The sequence below is a fragment of the Paramisgurnus dabryanus genome, chromosome 11 (genome assembly GCF_030506205.2).
Source record: "Paramisgurnus dabryanus chromosome 11, PD_genome_1.1, whole genome shotgun sequence".
Classification (NCBI taxonomy): Eukaryota; Metazoa; Chordata; class Actinopteri; order Cypriniformes; family Cobitidae; genus Paramisgurnus; species Paramisgurnus dabryanus.
Window position 1 is genome coordinate 1,249,167 of NC_133347.1, and position 25,242 is coordinate 1,274,408.

Below are 25,242 nucleotides of genomic sequence, written 5' to 3' on the forward strand. Positions count from 1 at the left end.
GTTCAAAAGCCAAATATGATAAAATTTCATAAAATCTGATTTAAATGATAACCATCATTTTTATTTCACATGAACCAGCAGACAAATGTATGCTGGACAAGGCAGTTAATTCTAGTCTGACCAGTGGGTTTTGGATAGCAAAAGAACTTTAATTTGCCACAGAAGCTGCTGTCTCGGTTCTACAGACTTCAGTTAAATTTATTTATACCACGGGTCTGTTGAATGCTGTATTCTGATTGGCTGAGAAATGTTCCATGGGTATGCATTAATTTCTGATAACCGCACACCTAACTTGTCAAATGTCTTAAAAATAGGCACCAGAGCAATGTTTGTGGTAACCGTGGTATAAGAGGAATAATTTACTCCGGTCCTTTGAATTATTTGAAAATAATGCACACCGGCGGTGTAACGGCACGGCGCGAAGCATTGCACCTTGGGTGTGCATTATTTTCTTATAATTCAATGGCCCGTCGTGAATTATTACTCACATAGGGCTTTTTCACAATTCTTCATCGTACCAAAACAGCAAGACATGAAAAGGAAACAAAAAAAGCAGACAAAAAGAAAAGTAAAGCATGGTGATTTTAAATCTAGTTTAAATATATATCTACTCGAGAGTCTGTTCTATGCACTTCAATAACTGTAAATACCAAATAGGATGTAAGAAGACTATAACTGGTTTTTAGTTGGATAACCAATTATTGGTGCTCCTTGCCCATCCTTTATGACAGAAGAGAGGAGGAAAAACATTACAGACTCCACAAACACTGGACACAAACCTCTTGAACTGCTGCTTTGTGACTGATGCTTCTGAGCATTGAGTATGCAGGAGAAGCTTTAACTGCCCCACTGCCCCTCACGTGTAGTACGCATTACTATAATAATGTCATGTGACGTCCCAGGTAAATTCAGGTAATATAATTCATAAATCTTTACATGCATGCTCAAGTATTAACGTGCACAGTTTGTCATGCATGTCTATATTTGATAAAAACTGAACTTGAAATGAACTTAGTTGCTGTTTCGTAATTGGTTCAAATATAACTCCGCCCCCTCTAGTCGCGATGCGGACACAAAATAGGGCGGATGTTGGGCACGCGCGCTGGAAAAGCGGAAGTGACGTGTAGGCCGGCTGAAAGAAAAGACAGAAATTCACACACAAACGACCAACCGACCGACCGAACAGAAGGAATATCAAAAAGCGCGAGTGTTCGTGGAAGTGTTGCGGGTTTCTGCAGTTCATTCAGGTACGAGTTTGTCCTCGTGATAAATTGTGAACGATGCGGCTACGCGCGTGATATGTGCGCGAGTGTTAACAAAACATGAAATTTTCGCCCGTTTGATCCGAAATGACAGCAGAACTGATTTGTGAAAACAAACGATTTGCATTTGCCACAGAATTTTCATTTGAGCAGCATGAAATCTCTCAGTTTACATACGTTAGCTTAGTGCTAGCGGAGTCGTTGCTAAGATACTGCCACATAACCAGCGCGCGCGCCTGACGCTTAATTGATTACGGAGATGATTGTTGTTGTTGTTTTTATAAACTGTGGTGCGTTTTTACATAACTTACCCTTTTTATGCATGTAATCGCAGATGAATTCATGATTAATAAATAACCTGTTTAAATGTTGACTTACTGAATAACTAAATCATAACGTCATAGTCGTGATTTTGTCGTAGTTTGGATAAAGTACAGCAAGTCAAATGTGTATCCATAGGGTTTGTTGTACGACACTAGATTCTCTCTCTGTTGTGTGTGTGTGTAGTCTTTGAGGTTAAGATGTCATTATTTGTGTTGCTTTGTGCCACATCACAGTGGGCAGGCCATCATCATCATCATCATCATCATCATCATCCTCAGTCTTCCTGCCTGTCTTTGGGTTTCAGGAATTAAATGTATTACCTTGTGTCACTGTGGCCCAATTCCAGACCCTTATCTATTGTGTTTCTTTATTTTCATTGCTTGGCTCGTGTTACGTTTCTTTTTCACCGGGTTTGCATTATATCCACACAACGGGCTAAACAGGAACTCTGAGCTCATATGGATCCTGTTATATTCGAGCTGAAGTAGCAGTGTCTTCACTTTCACTTCAAGAAGATTTAAGTTACATAAGAGATCTGAGAGTTGTGTGCCGCCTCTTTTGTAAATAGCCGGTTCATTTTCTTGTTGGTTTATATATAGCTATTGAATGTGGCTTCACCTGTTGAACTGCACACAGGTGTGTGACGTGCGTACGGCATAGTGACGTTCAGGGACAGACGCAGGATCAGGAATGGGTGTATGTGTAAACCCGGAGAGCCTGCATGTTTGTATAGTTAAGTTTCTGTTTCCTGACAAGAGTTTGTGCTTCTTGAACTCATAAAGGTGTTTCTGGATACAGCTGGTTTGCTCAGGGTGGAGGCTGTTGTGGGAACGCACAGAGTCATTGAACTATTCAAGATAGCTGTGTGTCTTCAGACCTCCAGGGACATTCGCTTTACTCGGGTAAAATACTGAAGGTTTCTCTTGTTTTCTTCAGTATTATTGTGGGTTTAAGGTTTTGGAAAGACTAGACTTCATTAAACTTTCAGCTGTTGATACCTAACTAACTTAATGTCCTCTCAGTGCGTTTCTGTTGTAGTTGTCATTAGCATATGATGTTTCATTTGTGGTCTCTCTTAGTTAAAGAAGCACAGGTTTGCACACAACTGAGTAATACACCAGTAAGTTTTTCAGTTTTAAGCTAAACAGGGCAGCAAATGGACTTTTAAAGGTGAAAGGGTGTGTGTTTCTGTGTGTGTGAATGATGTAGACATTGTCTTTGTGTGACAGCTTTATGCTCTTTCTTAAATGGATTATAGGATTTTTTCAGTCATAAAGATGCTGCTGTTAGAGAAATCCAGACTGCTGTTGAATAATATATGCATTAATAATCTAATTCCAATCCTGAATGACAATGTTCAAATGATTTTTTTTCTCTTCCTATAGAGTTGACATTGACTGAGGGGGATGATGGCGAGGAAGGGTTCTTATAAAGGTGAGTGTTCGGTTCTGCTTGGACACATTTGGGAAGTACACATGAAATACAGACGATGCCAAGAGATGATGTGTCACCTTAAGTTAGTTAAACCTTTCACCTCTCTTACAGTTTACCAAATTGCTTTTCACACTGAAACGTTTTGAGCAAAGCTAATAGGACTTTGTGAATTGCAGATTGAAGTAAATGTGAGGCCTTTTATGTCATCCCTAAAAAAACAGACCATAACGAACTGTGGTCCTGTGCAGAAATGTTATTGTGGAGTCTGCTCTAGCTGAAATGCTACTCATAACGAATCGTGTAAAACATTTCATAACCCTTTCCCATTGAGTTGTAGTGGCTCTCTAAACATTCACTAGTTTTGTTTGGCAAATGAAAACTTTTGCGTGTCAGTGGCTTTGCAAATTTCTAAACTCTGATCGAGTGCGTACGTGTGTCTGATACTAGTGTAAACTGTGTGTTTTGAGCACCCTTTGACCAGATAAAGTGTGTATGGCTGCAGTCTTAACTCTTTATGATTAATGCGTGCATGTTATCAGTTCCACAGGTAAAAGGTTTCAGAAATGTTGCTTTAGGGAATTCCACACACGTAAGCAGAGCGCTACACGTCATGTCATGTCACGGCACCGTGCATTTAGTCACGCCTAGTGTGTGCTTTAATGACAGTGAACATGAATGTCAGTTTACAAAAAAGACTGTACTTTAGTTTCTCTACTGCTTGTTGCTTTTATACTTTAGACTAGGGATGCTTAACGATTAATCGCGATTAATCTTTAGCAGAATAAAAGATTTTGTTTACATCATATGTGTGTGTGAACTGTGTATAATAACTTTGTATAAATAAATGTACACAAATGCATGTATATGTTTTATAAATGTTTACATGTGTATATACATTTGTATATTTATGTATAATTAATATTATATATAAATATAAACTCTTAATATATACATTTTTTATTATACACAATTTTCACACATATGTGATGTAAACAAAAACTTTTATTCTGCTAACGATTAATGGCGATTAATTGTTTAGCATCCCTACTTTAGACATAATGTTATTGTATTCACCGGTTCATGCATGGCTGCTCACGAGAGGATGTCGGCTTGCAGTCGTCTGCAGCGTGTAACGTGTAATTGAATTGAACAAAATTGGTTTATTAAAATCAAGGGCAACGTTATAAGTGTCAGTGAAATAGCCTAGCAATTATTTGAGTGTTATGTTAGTGTCTCTGTGGTACATTTAACTGGCTTAAACCATTCTGGCTTTTGAAACGTAAATATGGGTTGATGATCTTAGCTGTTGTTGCAGTGTTAATGTAAAGACTCTTTGTGCTTTTATTAATCATGTAATGATTCTTTATTGCTGTTTATACCACAGTGTGTAGCCTAATAAAACGAGGGTTGCAGAATTGTGTGAATTGTGGTAACTTACACAGGAATATATGGGAATTGTGGCACACGGATGAAGATAAGTCAGGTGTATAAGAAGCTAATGTTTGTAATATGATACAGTATGTGTAATTACCCAAAATTTTAAAAGAATTAAATTCCTGAGCTTTGCAACCATAAATAAAACTGCATGTGTGCAAACTCTGTGAGTTAGTTTGTGTTAATCTGTCAGTTAGAAGTCTGGAATAAAGTGGACCTTGGTGGCTGTATGAAGCAGTGATTAAGATCCATGACATTTGTCACAGCACATGATTTCTGTGCTGGTAATGTTTAACCCCATTACATAAAGCATCATGTGACAGAAAGTGTCTATGGCACTTTTCCATTGCATAGTACCCCACGGGTCGGGTCGGCTCAGCTCACTTTTGTTTTTTTTCTAAAGACCCAACCGATTTATCGGTTGCCGATATCATTGGATGATTATGAGCATGTAGGCGTATAAGCCGCAGATATGCAGCCGACATTAAAGTTTTTGACAAGACAAAGAAATGCTTTTAAATGATGCAAGTACTTGTTTGTTCAGCAGAGCGCGCTCTACTGTTTTGGTACTGGTGACCCAGGTCACTGTGTAGTTACGCCAGCCAACCCCCCTTCACTTCAGTCAGTGGTCTCTTAAGTTCAGGCGGCAGAAGTCACGCAGTGTCTTTAAATTTTATTACACCTAGTATTAAGACACGCTTTGGTGGATTGGATTATAAGTGGACGAGAGAGACACGTTCCCATTTACACTTGGTCTTTTTAATCCGTCTCTTTTGTCCACTTGTGAGTTGTTAAAAACAAAAGCCGGAGAAATTACGCGAGGTGTAGAAATGACACATTTAAACTACGCGCAGTCGTGCACTAATATTACAGTATGTGAGATTACAGCTGCTCTCGTTGTTACTGATCATGCTCATTTCAGGGCAATTGATTTAATAAGCTCGCACAACTTAACACCCTCACTAAATAAAAGAGTTTGAGAGTAGACGCTTTAGTTTTATAAAAGTTTAAAATCCGCACAGAACACTGGGTTCGCGTCATAAAAGCGTTTAAGGACATTACACATTAGTTCAGTAGGTTGTCAGTCAAGCATTGTCTTCTTAACGGTAAGTTACAAACTTATTTGTGAAGTACATAATTTACTGTAAAGCTAATAAACAATTACTTCATATGTTTTCCTTTTTAAAAGTCCAATATAACGTTTTTCTCGTCAAAACTGCCAATGATTCAAGTTTTATACATTTTGTTAAACACCCTGCCTCTTACATATCTTTGTCACTAAGTGTTTAATCGCAACATTTGAGTGATCATTGCAAAAAATGTATTAATTTATATAAAGTATATTCTGTTAATGTATATAGTGTATTCTATGTACAGTACTGTAGTATAATATACTGTAGTATAAGTGTACTGTATTATAATATACACACAAAGAGTATCGGCCGATATATATTGTTATCAGTCTTTTTTACTCCCTAATATCTGTATCAGCATCGACCCAAAAAAAAGCATATCGGTCGGGCTCTAGTTTTAACCACTGGGAACAGTACCTAGTAGCCGTTACTATTTTTAGTACCACCTCAGTTGAGGTTCCCAGCGAGCTGATACTAAAACATAATGTGAAAACACTATAGATCACATATTGGTAAGAGAGAATTGTCATTACCAGCATAATTGCTAAAGATTAGCTTTACCTTTGTGTTCCCAAACTTCCTTTTAGCAGTGAAAAACATCCACGTAGGGTTAGGAGCACGTAGTGATAAACACGATGAGACGCAAACATCTATTGGCGTGCATGCACATCAGCATAGTTCAGTTTCAACTGTTTAGCCTGTTAAAGTGACTGAGAGGGCTTATGAGGAATTCATTAGGCTTTGTAATTGGCCAAAATAATCTACCAAGTATTTGCTTTTTCTTATAAACAGCGCATCTAATTAACTTGTGCGTCTATATATTTCCTATATCAGTGTTTCCCAATCCTGAATGAGTTAGGGTTTAAAATGCTTTGAGACAAACCATGTGCAGACCCGGTAGCCAACACCATTGCAGAGTACTTGCTTTATAAAGACCACTTTAAAATGTGACACAAAGAGCTCCTGTTCGCTGTCACAAATTTATAACAAATCACGTCAGCGTGCAGGGTGGGACTATTCCTGTCATATCGCCTATGTTGCAAAGTGAGAGTCTTAAAAAGAGTGAATTATACATGATCTCTTTCTCTCGTGAGTCCATACAGTTGTGAACCTTTCTTTAAAGTTTTTCTTGTTTGTAGATGTGTCTGGAGTGGTGTTTGACACACATTCTAAAATGGCGATGTCTCAAGGAGGAACTTTCGAGAACATGAAGGAGAAGGTAAAAACTTGTTGTTGAACCTTTGTTTCCTTGTTTCTTTGCTCGTGCCAATTTTTGGATTAAAGGGGTCATATGATGCGATTTCATGTATTCTTTTATCTTTAGTGTGTTATGTAGCTGTTTCTGCATGTAGAAGATTTGCAAAACTTGAAATCTCAAACCAAACAATTTAGTCTATGCTCGTTAAACACGCCTCCACATGACAACGTCACAGTGATGTAATTTGCATAATTGTATACACAAAGAAGGCGTGGCTTCTGTGTGTGTGCAGCTCATTTTACGGAGGATAGTTAGTCCTCTCCTAGTCCTGAACCTAGGAGAGTACAAGGCCGGCTATGCATAAAAGCTGTTAGGGTTGGGGGTAATTTCCATTTTCTTAGGACATTTTCTGTCGCTTTTAATTCACAACCTGCAAGCGTGCACAGTTAACCCTTATGTTGTTTTAACACAAATAAATAAACCTAAACCCCGGAAAAATTTCATTAATCACGCAAGTGTTTAAGTTTAATGCATGAAAGCTTAATTTCTCTTATTCGATAAGAAATTTTGAGTTGAATAAACTTATTTGAACTTATTTAAGTCTCTGGATTTGAAACGTTTACCCATCATGCATAAATGAACTGCTACTGTAAAATGAGTGTTGTTTTGTTTCTCCATTTATACTACTGCAGTTGTTCTTTGTTGTCATTTTTGCTTATTATTTTTATGGTTAGGGTTAAGAGCTCATCTTTTCACATCATGAGATTTGATTACTGTCACCATTATTTAGATTTATGTGTTAAGTGTTGAGGTCTCTGTGTGAAGTTGAAACCTTTGCTTTATTTTCTGTTTCCTTTGCTTTGCAAGGTGTGCTCTTTATTGAAGAGGCAAAGATAGCAGATTTCTCTTAACATTAGGGTTTTTTATAAATAATAAAGTTTCTTATATTGTTAAATCACCATTTGCAATACAGGACATGTTGAGTTAATCTAACAAGGATATATTGCTGGAACAAGTGTTTTAAATTCAGTAAAATGTCTGTTTAGCAATTTTAAGTAGATTTAACTTAAAATTACTTTTTAGGAAGGGAATTCGATGAAAACATGAGTGGAGGGGTGCGTTTTGCTCTTAATATCACATCAGAAATAAGAAATTGCCTTACATGAAGAGTTACGTCTTTACTGGGAGTTTTGAGGAAGCAGTAAATCATAATCTGCATGTTTGTTTGTTTGTTTGTTTGTTTATTTATATCTTAACACCATGCAGCTTCCAGGTCTAAATTAATGAAGAGAACTGGTTAATCCACAAGTTAATCACAAGCCTCTGTGCCACGCTCAAGTCTGCAGGTAAAGCGATAAACAAGCATAAACAATGGCAGGTAGGCTAAATCAGGGGAAAACACAGTGAATCAGGACAACCGTGAAGACGAGGAGAGAAAAGTCAGTATTTCTTTAACACACATGCCTTAAAGCATTTGTAATGATATTTGTGAAGGATCGAAAAGAATCAGAGAGAACATGTTCTTGTTTTTTGTTTATTCATATACTGATGATTTTTTGTTAAAGTGCCCATCTTATGACTGCTTTTCCACAAGTTATATAGGTGTATGAGTTCCATAAAGCATGTTTCAAAAGTTGTTTGCTCGAAATAGCTTGTAGGAAAAGATTGTTACCCATCTCTAGTAGCCTCTGTTTCAGGGCAGTTCAGATTGTGCCGTTTTGAGCTAGTCTTACATATTTATGAGCTGCTGCTCCTTTGATCACGCCCCACTACTAACGTCATGTGCCCGTGCGCGTGCTCAGTGGTATCGTGAGCAGTACAGACCATACTGTGTTATTATTTTATATATTATTATTATTAACGGTTTATGTTGCCAACAGACAAATCATGCAGAAAAGTATCACTAATAAGTACACTACAGGAGAAGAAACTCATGACACACAATGAGTAAATTGTGATGTTACGTTAGCAGTCACAACAATAAACTCGTTTTCCCTGGACAATGCTAACATATTCCCATTATAAAACATTTTCAAACGCATTATTTTCGCAAATTACATAAATTAAGACACGGCGGGAGATGTATACTGCTTGTGGACCGCATGCTAATTGCTAGAAGCTAGCGGGAGGTCCGGACCGTTCGGGGGTTAGCCTCGTCAGAAAAGCCGGGGCGGTAAGGCCCGGTCTCGGTGTGTCAAACTCATCATGACACACAAAGATTCCAGAGTAAATTGTGATGTAGCAGTCTCAACAATACACTCGTTTTCCCTGGACAATACTAACATATTCCCGTTATAAACATTTTCAAACGCATTATTTTCGCAAATTACAGAAATTAAGACCCGGCGGGGGATGTATACTGCTTGTGGACCGCGTGCTAATTGCTAGAAGCTAGCGGGAGGTCCGGACCGTGTATCATAGGTGTGATTGGCAAAGGACAAAAAAGCAGGAAAATATACGACACACCTACCATGACGTGGCGACATACATACGCACGCATGCACGCATAAAATGAAATACAGTTGAAATATAATTTGGGCTCAAAATTTATCGATCTGAGTGGCCAATCATCAATATGCTTGGGCAAGTGCCACCCTGACCATTATGTAGTCTTGCCACTGCATCAGACTGAACAAAATCATCTTGTGCATTTAAAGGTAAATACATCAATGTGGTGCATTTTGAGAGTAAAAATAAGTGACTAAATCTATGAGGATTTTTTTGTTCTTGTAAACAAATTTGTGCCCTTTTAGTAAAATCTTTGGTTACATATTGTAATAATAATAATAATAATAAGGCACACAAACCACATACACAACTTGATAAATGAGATTCGCCATTGGTCAAAACATGTTTAATGTTTATAGAATAATTAGTGGGGGAATTTAATACAGATTAATTATTGATTACAACATTTGATCGCTGAATTTAAAGTGGATACTGTTACATTAAAGTTACTTAAAGGGATAGTTCGGCCAAAAACGATATTAAACCCATGATTTACTCACCCCCAAGCTGTCCGAGTTGCATATGTCCATCGTTTTTCAGACAAACACATTTTCGGATATTTTAGAAAATATTTTAGATCTTTCTGTTCATTAAATGTAATGTCACGGGGTCCAGCAATAGTCCACGACCTTCAAGTCCAAAAAAGTGCGTCCATCCTTCACAAATTAAATCCAAACGGCTCCAGGATGATAAACAAAGGTCTTCTGTGGGTAATCCGTGCGGTGTTGTTGTAGAAATATCCATATTTAAAATGTTATTAACGTTATAAACTACCTTCCGGTAGCGCCGCCATCTTGGAGTGATCCGCATTCAGGATGAGAGCTTACGCAGCGTACAGATTTTCTTTGCTGCTGCTCTGTGCCCCCGCCCTCCGAATTTGTCATACGTCACTAAGAAAAGTGCGTACACTACGCTAATACTCTCTCCTGAGTCTAAGATGGCGGCGCTACCGGAAGGTAGTTTATAACGTTAATAACATTTTAAATATGGATATTTCTACAACAACACCGCACGGATTACCCACAGAAGACCTTTGTTTATCATCCTGGAGCCGTTTGGATTTAATTTGTGAAGGATGGACGCACTTTTTTGGACTTGAAGGTCGTGGACTATTGCTGGACCCCGTGACATTACATTTAATGAACAGAAAGATCTAAAATATTTTCTAAAATATCCGAAAATGTGTTTGTCTGAAAAACGATGGACATATGCAACTCGGACAGCTTGGGGGTGAGTAAATCATGGGTTTAATATCGTTTTTGGCCGAACTATCCCTTTAATTCAAATGATGCTGTGACTTTCTGGAAAGACAGTCAAGTGCATTTGTCTTATTTTGCATAGTTCTTTTGGTAAAGCATCTAACAGTCAAGAGCTAAGCGTTTCACAAACCAGATCCATGAATGTGTGTGTTTATCATTATATTATTCTGTAATCCCAAGCATTACTGCCCGATTCACAAACCATTAAGAGAAGCAAATGTATGCGTGTGTTCGTCAGGATGACGTTGGATCTGATTTGCGTGGATGTGTGCGTTAACGTATGTGATTACAGTATAATATAATGCAAGCAAACTTTTTGACACAAACGCAACTTTATATTGATATCGCGAGACCGCATTTCACCTCGATGAGAAATCTGATATTTACATTACTGGCATATAGCGGTCTGATTTGAAACGGACAGTTTTGTCAAAGCAGCAAACACCTGGCTGGCTCTCTTAATTTCTTACCACTAAAATGCTGTTTGTCTCTGCCTATTCCTTCCCATGCCCAGCGCCACTGATTTAAGTCCTTTATCAATTAGGTCGTCTTACCTAAGGCTTCACTTTTCATCCTGCTGATAAAGTTAACTTGTTATGACTTCTCCGCGCCGCGACCGCGCGGCATCTGCAGCTGGATCTCAGCCACACCTCAAATACCCCTCCCTATTCTACTTCTTATTGGCTAGTTTGTTAGTTTGGTTGAGAGTGAAAGATGTGTCTCATATTATTTGTAGGCGAACGCATTATTTTTTTTATTCGCAGCGAACACCACACGCCGGAGATCCGACTGCAAGCTCTTTAGTGAGCTCTGCTTTGAATGAAGTTCCATCGTGACAAATAAATAGACTATTTGCGGAGTGATATGCGGTCATTTATAACGATGCCTTGCACCCCCCACACACAAAAAAAAAATTGGATTTGCATGATTCACGAAAGCCTCATTTTCAGGTCGGAAAAGCCGGAATTCCGGATTTATCCGGAAGAATCACACCCCTGGTGTATATATCTATGCGAACCGTAAAGTTATTAGAGGCTCGCCTCGTCAGAAAAGCCGGGGCGTACGGTCTCGGTTAGTTTGGCAAAAAGCTTTTAGCTCTAGCATCATAAATGTAGTATTTTGTGACAGAAGATGACAACATACAAAATATAACGTGACTTAACGTACCTTTTGTGATGATACAACGCGATCGCGAATCGAATCCAGTCTGTTTCAGATGTATGAATGATCCATGAAAGTCCAATAAAATACATCCAATTACCATTTTTGTCCACAAATGCTTATAATCCGTGAAATATAGATAAATAGTCTGTTGTTTACATCAGATTTCGCATGAAGGTCTTATCGCCTACAATCTGAGGACTGTTTGCGTCGTAACGCACTGTATATAAGATTACTCCGGGTTTCAATAACCACGCGTTAAAACTTTGTTTTTAAAAGTAGGTGGAAGTATAATCCATAATATCCAAATAGCGCTGTTATTTCCGTGAGAGATGATAACAGCACAGAGGGTCTCATTCAAGTGACTGCTCTATGCTCTCTAGCTACCTGGTGGGTGGAGACCTGCGAGTGGGGTGGTGGGCGGGAAAATTCAAACTGAATGTGACGAAACTTTTTGTTACGTCACAACGGAGCTGAGTTTTAACTGGCGCAATCTGAGACTCAAGGCAGAGGACATTCAGAAACCTGTATCTCACTCAAAACAGCATGGATGGATTTTTTTTTCCAAGTTTGTATGCGTGTGGGAGCATCAGAGACACAAACATAACACCCCAAAACCCAGAAAAAGTGAGTTTTTCATAATACGGGCACTTTAAAGAATTTATCATACAAAATGTTTCAAAAGTATGCATCTATTATTCATTCATCCATAAACACACAATCCCCTCCATATGTTTTGTGACAGTAAAGACAACATTTCTCTGTTTGCTGTGGAGGCAAGACATTTATAAGATGTACAGAATGTTATTTTATGAACCCTTGATTAGTCACATACATGCTTTACCAACACACATGGATGCTTTATTAACAAACAACAACCTTTCATCCTGACTTATGTGTGTTGTCATCAAATGCAAGTCTCGGACTGCAGAAACAATGGATCAAACTGAGACTGGAGTACACATTCTCTGCTTTTCATGTGTGAACAATTCATGCATCAGGACACGGCTCATCACTTAACACTTGTTAGATAATCGTCTCAACATGATCAAATTAGAAGAAATAAAATTGTAAATACAATTGTGTTAATCATGAGTTTGTAAATTGTGTATGTTAAAGGTGTAGCGGAGGATTTTCTCGAATTTTCGAAAAGAACCGTCTTCTCCACTTTAAAAAAAATACAATTGCGCAACACTCCTGATTGACAACTAGGAGGACCAAGAGTCTTGATGATCCACCCGGAAAAAGAAAATCCTCCGCAATACCTTTAAAACAGATGAATAATAAAATGTGACATTCTGTACTTTTGTCTCATTCACTCTTTAATGTTTAGACATTTCATGTCATTTATATACATTTTAGAATATATATATTTATATTTTTTTTAATAAAAAAATATTTAATACAGAGATAGTATGTTAAAAGGGCAGAGTTCATATGCTGTCTAAAAATAGCACGTTTGGGTACATGTTATAAAGAATTACTAAAGTAGAATTCTTTGTATATTTGGTAAAAAATAGTGTGTGAAAATGGAGCACTTTAAGTGCATTATGAAAATTTTCACCTGGAAAGTACATTGAAAGCAATAGTAAGAGTTTATTTTACAGCCTTTTGTTGTAATCCTGCAGTTTTCAACTGTGATTGGACAAATGTACAAATTGGGCTAGTTTTCGTTACTTTTGGGGGGGCTTTAAGTCGTCATTGGGCTGGAAATATTTCTTGGACCTGGCAAACCCTGAACATATGACCCCTTTAATGGCAGGTGAGTGTTTTGTTTGATCCCTTATTTCTTTGACATTTCTTCACCTGTCTGTCTACAGATTAATGCTGTGCGGGCTGTGGTGCCCAATAAGAGTAACAATGAGATTACTTTGGTGCTCCAGCACTTCGAGAACTCTGTGGATCGAGCAGTGCAAGCATTTGTAGAAGGTACAAACATTTGGATCACGTCCGTTTTCCTTTCATTGTTTTCTCTCTCTCTCTCTCTTTGAGAAGATATGGCTGCCCTCACTGCTGCTGTGTAATGTAAAACAACAGGCAATGTGTTTGTCTGTTATCAGGTAGTGCTGTGGAGATCCTGAAAGAATGGAATGTAACTGGAAAAAAGAAGGTGTGTGAGATCAGTCTTTACTAAATCTTTGAGACACATTTGTAATTCAAAGGGCTGCTATAAAAATGTAACCAAATAAGTTGTTACATAAGAGTGTTTTACTTGCAGCCCAAGAAGAAAAAGAAGTCAAAACCTCAGAATGAGGCCCTTCTGGACCCCGCCCCTGACGAGTCAACACCGGATGTTGAAGGTTCAGAGGCTGTTAACGGTTTCCACGCCAACGGCTCGGCAGGTGCTGACGTAGATTCCCTAGATTCTCTTAGTGAGCAGCTAGACTCAGTCTCCCTGGATGTACCTGAAATGGATGCGGATATTGTTGCTCCTGAGATTTCAGATGCCACAGGTAGAGTTGGAGACGAGTGTGTGATGCTAATGCTCATCTAGTTCCTGACTGTGCTCGTGTTTGTTCTTCAGATGTTAGTCACAATGAAGTTTATGGTCTGTTGCAGGTGGGGAGATGCCAACAAACCCAACAACCAGCCCCAACCCTCAGCCTAACCCTAACCCCAGAATTGAAGCGCGACAGAACCATCACAGTTCACGAACTAATAAGTCTCAACTCAAGCCTGTTTCCAGCTCCCAGAATTCTTCTGCCTCCGTTCTCTCTACAGAATGGGAAAGAATGGGAGCTTCATCTGCCAAAAAAATTGGTAATAACTTTGTTTATCAAGTTTATCATGGGAACATTGTGTGATTTGATTGATTTTTAATTGCTCAGTCAAGAGATACCAGCCCTAGGATTAACTTTCCACTTGCCTGTCTAAAACAAAGTAACTGAATGATGTTCTGTTGCTTTAAACGGCAGGTAAACCGAGGGGTAAACCCTGTGGGAAAACCACCTGCACTCAGAAAACAAACTGTGCTAAATAGCACTAAAAGTGGATCTTGGCTCGTTATCATAAAGGAACCATTTTAAGTGCCATATAGCACCGATGAAGTACCTGTGTTGCACTGGTGTAGAACCATATGTGGTGCTATATGACCCTGTATGGTTCTCCATAGGTGCGCTATAGCACTAAAATGGTTCCTCTGATTAGGAGCGGGTATATCATCAGAAATGCTTGAATTATGGCTATCAAAATGATTTTTTTTGTGTAGGACAGTGCTTCCCAATCCTGGTCCTCGTGGACCCTCTCCCAGAAAGGGTTAGATGTCTCCTTATTTAAAACACCTGATTCAACTTATCAGCCTCCTTCCAAAATGGTAAATGTGTTTCCCTGACAAGCTGATGAGTTAAATCAGGTGTGTTAAATAAGGAATCATCTAACCCTTTCTGGGAGGGGGTCCTTGAGGACCAGGATTGGGAAACACTGGTGTAGGAGTTAACTTGAAGCACTGAAGAAGCGGTTAATCATTCACGTTTATATAGAAGCCCGGGCAGAAAAACTGATCAAACCATAAGATCATTTTTTCACTATTTCACTGCTAGTGGTATGAGGGGCTCGTTTCAATAAGGAGGTTTAACCAACTCTCGAGTTAAAACTTGAACTCTGAGTTGACTTACTCTGAAAAAGGAAACTCTGAGTTTCTACGAGCATATATTTTAAAGAAAAGAGTTGTTGTTGGAAATTGCTACTCTAGTAAATGTGTACATTTAATTTTTCATCATGGTTAAAATATCAGAAGTAAATAAAAGGAAGGACTGTAGTTATTATATTCATTTTTTTATGCATGCAATCCTATAGACAAAAAGATGACAGCAGCTCAGCTAAAAATAAAATTAGGCATAATACTTGGGCATAAAAGGCTACGAACTTTACAAATGTTTGTCATGAAAAAAACAGAAATGCGCTAAGGTGGAATTCGAATTTAGATCGCTGACAGTATGTTGCCCAAACCACTGCGCACAGCACTACCCACTAGACCAGCGATAATGATGAGTGGATTCATAAGAAATGTAAAGTCAACTGTTCAGATGTAAGAGCACGGCCACAAAGGCTGATATTAGTCATGTAAGGATATTTATATATATGTAAAATGACTGCAAAAAATAATAATACTGCTCACATAAATGCAAGTGAATATGACAATAAACACTTGGGGTCTAAAAATCCTCTCGCGGCATAAATCTAACTTTCTACAAATGAATGTAACATCATCATCTACAGGATCCTCTATAAAAATACACAACATTTAGACGGTCTATGCACCTAAGTATATCATATTAGCTTTACAAGTCATTTCAATTTACTATTTTTACTTTTTAGTTGAAAGTTTAGTGTAATATATAAAAATATAAAATATAACCCTAACTCTGAGTATAAGTTACCTCTCCTTCTGAAACAGGCTTGACTTACCCCGCTGTCTCAGGTTTAACCTACCTCTCAATTTGAAACAGAAAACTCAGAGTTTCCCTCATTTCAGGGTTAACAAACTCAGAGTTTTCACTTAACCTCCATTCTGAAGCGGGCCCCCGGTGTGTTTGTTATTTTGTTAAAAGATGACGGTGATATTGGTTATACTTATGCAGTTATGTTTATAAAGTAATTAAGCACATCATATATGTTTACCTGTGATCCTGCTGAGTTTATGTATAAATCATTAAACAAGCAATAACAATTTGCATAAAACTTTAACTTGTTCCCTGCCAGCGTTTTAAAAAAAGTTGCCGGCCAGTGCCAGCATTTTTTTAAGATTTTCACAAAAGTTGAATGCCTTCCAGAAAATGTTCTTCTTTAAATATATAAACATAAAACATATCAATTGAAAGAACAGACCCTCTGCTTTAAAAAAACCCAGCTTCATCCTACCCTTTGGTCTCTTATCATCTCTCAAATATGGGTAGGTTTCTTTAAAAATACAAAATTTTGAGCAAAATGCTTTGATAATTGTGTTTTTGTGAAAGACTTCTGATAGAAATCCGATTCTGTGTATGTTTTTGATCATCGCTCTGAGTTTGGATAGTTTGACCTGAGGGGTTGCTTCCGGGTTTTATAAGTTGGGTATCTGGTGGATAATAGAGAAAATACAGATTGCCGTAAAAGCATTTTCTCTTAATTGACGAGAGCGTTAAATGCCTAAATCTAAATACATTTATCAATTTATAAAAAAAAATCAGGGTATAGAATTAATTATGCGTTAGAATATATGACTATATAAATGTTACGTTAGGGTTAGTTTGTGCATATTCAACAGCACCCTAACATTAAGACAGTTCTCCTCAGTTTGCTGTGTATGAGTATTACACCGCTGTCATTCTGTGTAACCTGGGAACATGAAATAATGCTAAAATTTCATTTGTAGACCCCGGTCGGACAAAGAAGAAAAAATTTGACACCGTGTTAGAAAAAAAGTTCACTTTTCCGCAGCATGAATAACCGTGGCCAATTTGAAGTTCATAGAAATTTTGTTATATAATATTGTTTTTGTTCTAGTGTGGTATTGCAATGAATATATGAGTTTAATGAGGAATAAACTTTAATGTCATTTTGATAAGATCTTTCATGTAGGATTGAACTTGGACAGTTTGGTCAATTGTTATTCCAATTTTAGTTTCAATTAGTCAAACAGAAACGTTTTTATTTCAATTTCCTTTTTTTCCTTGAATCAATGATTTTATAAAGATTCGTTAATTAGTTGTTTGTCACAATTTAGAATATTACAAATAAGTTATCACAACTTCAAAACTTATTCAGGACTGCATTTAGACATTAAATAAACTGACAATCATATTTTTCTAAGCACCTTTCTATGAACAATAAAGTTTCACTCATGGCTGATATTTTACTTCAGTCAGCATTAATAGAAAAATAAATCTTACAGTTTTTGGACAAAATTAGTCTTTAGTTTTATTCTATATAATTAAATTGGGGCTTTCCAGGAACTAAAACTTTTAATAGTTTCTTAAACTTTTTTGTCAGGATTGACTATATGCACCAAAGTAAACCATCAGACTAAACATTAAAGTTACTTTGTTGAAACAATGTTGTGACTATAAGATTCCTAGGTGTCTGGAAAGGCAATGAAGAGGTGCGTTTGTCTTTTGCATTGTAATTTTGGCTCAGCATCTGTCACAGTCAGAGCTCTGCGTTTCGCATGCGCATACACACAGACATTTGATTTGATTTGTTGGTGGTCAACTGACTGACTGTGATTAATTGCATGAAATTATTTTAACGTGTTAATGAATTCATTGCTGACAGCCCTAAATGAAATCCATTTCTCACCATGCACATAGCCATAGAAGCTGGCTTGGCTTTTAAAAGAAATAAACTGTTAGCATTTAAAGTGTCACAAGGTTTATATAACAAAAAACAAATGCAGTGTCAAATGTTTGCCTTGTTTGTTTGTTTATAACTCTCCTGGATGTTTGTTTTTTAGGCGCTAATGTTGACCGCTCTGTGAAAGACCTACAGCGTTGTGCGGCATCGCTCACTCGCTACAGAGTCGTGGTGAGAGATGAGATGGATTCGTCTATCAAGAGAATCAAGCAGACGTTTGCTGAGCTCCAGAGCTGGTATTACACGCACACACATGTGTGAATTACATATCAAGATATTTTACCTTGGGTTAAATTTGATGCAGGAAGGCTTTTGCCCAAAAAAAATTCTCTTGTGTTTGTTCCCTGTTCACATTTGTGAGCCTGGACCAAAAACAGACCTAATGGTCAGGTTTTTTTAATTATACATTACAGCTGAATAAATAAGCTTTTCATTGATGTATGCATTGTTAGTATATCAAAATATTTCACTGAGACACAACTATTTTAAAATCTGGAATCTGAGGGTGCAAAGAAATCCAAATATTGAGATTGAAATCACCTTTAGGGGCTGTTTACACTTGGTATTAAGATGTGTTATCTTCGATCGGATCACAAGTGGACGAGAGAGACACGTTATGTTTACACCTGGTATTTAAATCCGTCTATTTTGTCCACTTTCGACCGCTTCTCTCCTGATTAGTTTGAGGGTGCGGTCTGTCGAGATGGTGGCCGAGTCTCTCTGCTGTCATTCAAACCCGAGCGCGAGTAATTATGAGTTTATATGGATGCAAACTAATATTATGTCGGAGTCCACTGCTTGTTTAGCAAGTATACATGCTGCACAGTGTTTTGTACGTTTATTTGTTGGAGCTTTCTCTGATTTTTCAGCTCCATTGATGAAATGGGATCGCAAAACTTTCACACGCTTTCAAAACGAAACTACGGAGATCAGCCGCTTTAGTTTTATCAATGAAAGGCTAAAAATAGCGCTGTTCACCGTGTGTTCGCGCCAGAAGTCAGAAACGACGTAAAACTTGTGTCTAGTACCTCAGATTAGATAAATGGGCGGAGGGAATGCGGTCGCGTGTGGCTGTTCGAACACATTCAACCACATGTGCGTTTACACTACAAAAGCAATCCAATCGAAAGTGGTTTCGACTACCTCTGAAAGTGGTTGAAGGTGGTCGAAAAGTGGATGAGCTCAAAACATTTTGAACACAGTTTACATCTGGCATTAACTTCGTCCACTTGTGATCCGAACGATGAAAGCGCGTGTTAATGCCAAATGTAAACAGTCTCTAAAAGTTGTTCAAATGAAGTCCTTAGCAGTTGCATCCACTCACAAAAATGAAGATTTGACATATTTAAAGTAGAAAAGAGCATGGAGCATGATCTTTAGAAAATATATTAATGAATTTTGGGCTTTTGCTACTTATGTAAAATAATCTTGTATATTAGTTCACATTTATTACAAATGACAATAAACAGGTTTTTAAAATCAGATACTAAAGTGAGATTTTTGTTTTGTTTTCAGTCTGATGGATCGAGAGGTGGCGCTCCTTGCTGAGATGGACAAAGTCAAAGAGGAAGCCAGTGAGTTGAGAGAGAGAGAGAGGAGTCTGAAGTAGCTTTGATCATTTTGATTGGCTGCTTTATTGTCTGTATCAGGAGTAACTATTTTACAGACCTCAGCTTTGTTTAATCTGGATCATAATTCAACCAAATTAATAGAAATTATTCACTAGACATCTAGTTTCTATGCTTTAAAATGGGCAGTCCTTTAGTTCGGGGCGTTTATGGTTAAGTTCTTCTGGCACCTTTATCCTCTAAAAATGAGTACCTACTGCTTAAAGGTCTTTACGCTCCCTGCATGCTGCTTCTTTCCCACTAAACATGTAAAGTACCACATTAAGAGAAGCAGATGCCACACTTATTTTAACAACCCTTGTATATACACGGTGAGCTGCTAGTGATTATTATTTAATTTCTCAATTATGCATTGAAACTGTAGCGCAAATACATATTTGTACAGGCAGGTACAGAGGAAAAACTGTCTAGAAAAAAATCTTGCTAAACGAGTAAAATCACAAATGTGTTTATTCAGTGATGATTCTGGACGGCCGTCAGAAGAAAGCGGAGGAGCTCAGGAGACTCACTGAACAATCGACATCACTGACAGAGGAACAGCTTACAGAACTAAGAGCTGACATTAAGGTACACAGATATACATGCACACACATACGCCATAAATGCAAGCATACATTGGCTTGAGTACGGTACTGGTATATATTACCATTGTATTGGTACTGAACCTGTACTTATTCCCATCTCATTACATTCTCACACACACAGTGATCTGAACACACCTGTGCCACATGTTTATTATCTGTCTGTCTCTCCAGCACTTTGTCAGTGAGCGCAAGTATGACGAGGATCTTGGTAAAGCTGTAAAGTTCTCGTTTGATCTAGAACCGCTCAAGTGCAGCATCATGTCTTCTGGATCAGGTAAGATCGTGAACATACACTGTTTCTCGTCAGTTTAAGTAGACGTGAGTTAATTACGGTGTCTGTTTCTTTGTAGTCTATCATCCTCAGACGAGCTACTCCAGCCGTTCTCGCTGCAGCTCCACCTCTTCCTCTGTCACAGGACCGACCCCTGTGAAAGCCCCGCCCCCCTCTGAGCTTCAGCATCAGGCTTCTGCTTACGTCGGCCGTCCCGGTGTGCCACACAAACAGGTAGATCACAAACTCATACAGTCATTAACCCGGCTAACATCAGTTGTGATGTCTGTGTGTGTTTGTGGAGCTGTGTGCCACTGCTAGGATTTGCAGATTTAAATAGGGGTGTGACGGTCATTATATAACCGTGAGACTGACGGTTATAGTTGAACACTGTCATTAGAACTCTATAACCACCAAAATCTTGTTATTACAATATTTTTAAAAACATTTTTTATCGTAAAGAATGTTTAAATACTAATTAAAAACAATTGTTAACAGTCTGTGTTACACGCCCCCTCACGTTCTCACGCAGTGAAAAAAACAGAGCGGAGCAGACACTGACAACGCGCTGACATACAGGACAGACCAGGTTACTTTTGAGATTTAACATATTTATAGCATCAAAAGGTTTTAACCGCAGAAAGGCGTCAGTACACTCTGCTGTTCAAGTTCAAATCCTCCCATGCTAATCTACTAACTCTCCTGAAAGCACATTCACTGCTAGTTGTCTTGCTTTTAATTTTAAATAAACATAGAGTAAGTAGCTAATCAGTGTATAGTTTGTGAAACCGGAGTTTGAATATCGCAAGCGTGAGCACTGAGCAGCGCGTATACGCAGAGCGTTTGAAGGGTGTGGCCATAGTGCTTTTACACCGGCTGCGTTTGCAGCGCATACTGTGCAGTTTAATAACAGTATAAAAAATCTCAAGTTCACATTACTTTATTTTATTTTACATGCATTTATGAGCAAAACCTCTTCAAGACGCTGTTTAATCCACATTGTTTTCGTGCTTGTTCTGGTCCGTGTAATGACAGATATAGACACAATTACAGACATAAAAAGCCCATGGCACAAATCTGTTTCTCTGAAGATTATTAAGATTATAGATGGAGGGTTAATTTATGCTGGGTAGAGAGTGACAGCGCAGTCTTCTGGCAACAGTGTTTTTTAAAAAGTTTTTTAATTATTTTATTGCTTTCTGTTAAATTGCTCAGTCATTACTGTTTAAAACGCACTTGGCATCACATTCATGATTTTATGGTTAAATGACACTTTCGTGTCAATCCATGAGCATTTAAACGAGCAGGGTTAGGGTTAGGGTGGTGTGCCTCATCCCTAACACCAGTTAAAGGTGACTGTGAGCACAGAGTTTAACATCTAAGGGATTATGGATAACATCTAGAATAATGTAAAATATTGATGTGTCAGCTTTAGAAATCTTGATTGAAAAATTATTGATTGACTGATTGGCATAAGACCAATTTTATCTCTCTTTTTTCCTTTGTTTCATGACAAACATGTGCTTTTGCTCTTTGCCATTTCAGATTTTCCAGGGCAACAGGCGCATTATTCACGGTTATCAAGGAAATCAGCGATATAATGGAAATGGACCTCCTGACCGAAACCCAGGCCGAAACCCTGGCCGGACCAACTACCGCAACCAGGGTGATCGTTACCAGGGAGACCGCAGTCACCAGAGCGACTATGGGGAGGCCCCAAACTCTCAGACGACCAATAGCGTGAAAGGCCCCTCCCATTCCTCAGTCTACCGCTCAGATCGCCCCTCCCACAATGGGCTTCCACAGAGGCAACCACGGACCCACTGCCCATGACCCAATCACACTTAACCTTGATTACTTCTTACAACACACCCATCACTGATGTTTACACATCACCTGTTGAGCTGTGACCCGGTCCCCCCTCTCTCTCTCTCTCTCTCTCTCTGTCTCTCTCTCTCGCTTATGTAAAGGTTTTGTGTTTGAGTCATTGGTAAGTGAGTGCTACTGTCAAGTGTTGAGGAAGGAAAGATTCCAGTTTTGCTTTTTGTATGTTAAAAGTCTGTGAAGTTCAACACTAAGATGACGGCCAGAGTTTCTGTGTGTGTGGAGGTCACAAAGAGGCTGAGAATTATAGTAAGGGTGTCTGGAGATGTGTTGTCGTGTGTGTGTGTGTGTGTGTGCGTGTGTGCGTGTGTGTGCGTGTGTGCGTGTGTGCGTGTGTGTGTGTGCGTGTGTAGGGTTAGAGAGGCTGAGGGTTAGGTTATCTGGAGATGTGTTCTCAGATCTGTCTGTGCCCTGTTGGCGCATGTTCATCTTTTCATGCATGATAGTCGGATTGAAGTTGTTTGACTGAAGCTGTTCTCAGTTTCTGTTGGTCTTTGTCACGTGCCCTCGATCGGTGCTAACGCACAAGTCTTTTTGACTTAGTCTCATGATATACCTCACTCACACATGCTCTTCACAATCTGCTCTCGTGTCAATCTAACCGATGATCGTCTATGTTTGCATGATCAGTACCACACGCCCCAGTATGTAAAGATGCTGTTCTGTTTTTCAGAATGTCTGGATTGTTTTGCTAACGGTTACATATGAAGGTTCATGTTGTTTGTCCAGCACTAGTTTCTCATTTCAGTCCTGTATATATGTAACAGTATGTATAATGTTTTTCTAGCCTCGGGCCATGTATGTAGTGATAATAGGATTGAACTCTCAGTTAAGCAGTTGTGTTCTTCCTCATGTATTGAGAAAAACGTCTGTTTTCTGTCAGAAATCTGAGATCGCTGTAAAATCTGAAGTGCCTTCAGTCGTGTGCTTTATCTTTTTTTTGTATTCATGTTGTTTTTCTGCTCCCGTTTGGACCAAAGACATCAAACCCATCCAGACACGCTGCCATTAGATACCATCTGCTCCTGTCATGCAGACTGCACTAGCAAACACTTGTCTTTTTTCTTGCTAACTGACCTCCTACTTTTTCTTTAATTATGAATAAAGGATTAGTAGCAGATGCTCACCTCCGTTTGCAGTTTCTTTCTTAGTTTTGACTATATTGTTAATTGACAACTATAAACACAATATTAATAAAACAACACTTAAAATAACAGCAAACAGTTAAGTTACCAACACCCGAGTTGTGCCATGTGCAGTACTCTGTTAGAATATAAAACATGTTCAACTATTTTGACCCAATCCCAGGAGTGTGCATTCCTGGTACTAAAGGGTCACTGTCCTGCAAAGTTTAGCTCCAACCCTAATCTAACACACGTGCAATGACATTCAGGAGTTTTTGATTAGGGTTGGAGCTAAACATTGCAGGACAGTAGACCTCCAGGACCAGGAATGCATTACCAGTATGGGCAAGGGTGGGCAAGTCATGTTTCCTAAATACAAGTCACAGAAACTGGGATTAACACAAACTGTGCACTTATTTTTAATAAATTGCTGATTTATATTATATGGGTTAATAATAATTTTCAGGATTGAGTTTTTAACATCAAACCCTTCTGCCCAGGTTCACTGTGGTAAGTGTGATTTCTACATTAAAATTGCACATACGACTTTCAAATTATGGAAACATTCTTAAATAATTGGAATCTTCCCTCTCTTACTGAAGATGAGCGTGATTCCCTTAATAAGGATATATCTGTAGAAGAGTTAAAAAATACAGTAAATTCCCTAAAGAATAGCAAAACTCTGGGTCCGGACGGCTTGCCCTCTGAATTATATAAAAAAATTACCATCGACATTCAATGAAGCAATCATAACTGTTATTCCTAAAAAAGGTAAAAATACAGAACAGGTGGAAGGATATAGACGGATCTCACTCCTTAATGTAGATCCGAAAATATTATCAAAGATACTTGCAAATAGACTTTGTAGATTAATGGGTGGCTTAATTCATCCTGATCAGAATGGATTTGTTCCTGGGAGGAATGTTTCTCAGAACACACAACATCTTTTTCATATAATGCACCACCCCAAAGCTATCCAAGACAACCTGGTAATAATCTCTCTCGATGCTGAAAAAGCATTTGATCGAGTGGAGTGGCAATATCTCTTTGCAGTGCTTAAAAAATTTGACATGGGCGATACATTTATAGATTGGATCAAAACCTTGTATAAAAGTCCTTTAGCTCGGGTAATAACCAATAATACCCTGTCTAATTCCTTTAATCTCAAGAGAGGGACCAGGCAAGGCTGTCCCCTTTCTCCTCTCTTATTTGCCTTGACCGTAGAGCCCCTTGCTCAGTCTATTCATTCCAATCCCTCTATTCACGGCTTTAATACTTTAAATACAGAAAATAAAATATCTTTATATGCAGATGACATCCTGCTATATATTACCAAACCACATGTTAGTCTTCCGGTTATTATGAACACTATTCATGTTTTTGGGACCTTTTCAGGATTTAAAGTTAATTTAAATAAAAGTGAGCTAATACCCATTTTGGACTAAAAGATTTGTCTTCCATTCAGTCTTCTCCATTTAAAATTTCCATGGAAAAATTAACATATCTTGGAATTGTAGGTACTTATAAATATTCTTTGCTTTTAAAGGCTAACTTTACCCCTTTAATTTCCAAACTGCAAGGTAATATACAATTTTGGAGAACACTCCCAATCTCGTTAATCGGCAGAATAAATGCAATTAAAATGATTTTCTTAACACAAATACTGTATCTATTCCAGAACTTTCCTATTTTTTTACCTAAATCATTT

The 25,242-nt window shown here is 38.2% G+C and overlaps 1 protein-coding gene across 2 annotated transcripts; it reads left to right on the forward strand.

The window, feature by feature from the left end:
• The first annotated feature begins 1,097 nt into the window (after positions 1-1,097).
• On the forward strand, positions 1,098-23,536 carry spats2 (spermatogenesis associated serine rich 2). 2 transcript variants are annotated; one of them, XM_073816178.1, is made up of 14 exons: positions 1,098-1,247; positions 2,974-3,020; positions 6,727-6,806; positions 13,534-13,642; positions 13,774-13,823; positions 13,932-14,166; positions 14,273-14,473; positions 18,144-18,279; positions 19,559-19,617; positions 20,129-20,238; positions 20,427-20,529; positions 20,606-20,760; positions 22,072-22,715; positions 22,764-23,536. In XM_073816178.1, exons 2-13 carry the CDS (start codon positions 2,993-2,995, stop codon positions 22,357-22,359), a joined length of 1,554 nt encoding a protein of 517 aa, XP_073672279.1. In that variant the 5' UTR covers positions 1,098-1,247; positions 2,974-2,992; the 3' UTR covers positions 22,360-22,715; positions 22,764-23,536. The 2 variants fall into 2 exon arrangements, with proteins under 2 accessions (XP_073672279.1, XP_073672281.1); XM_073816180.1 differs by lacking the exon at positions 1,098-1,247 and adding an exon at positions 2,346-2,488 and having other exon boundaries at positions 2,972-3,020.
• The last annotated feature ends 1,706 nt before the right edge of the window (positions 23,537-25,242 follow it).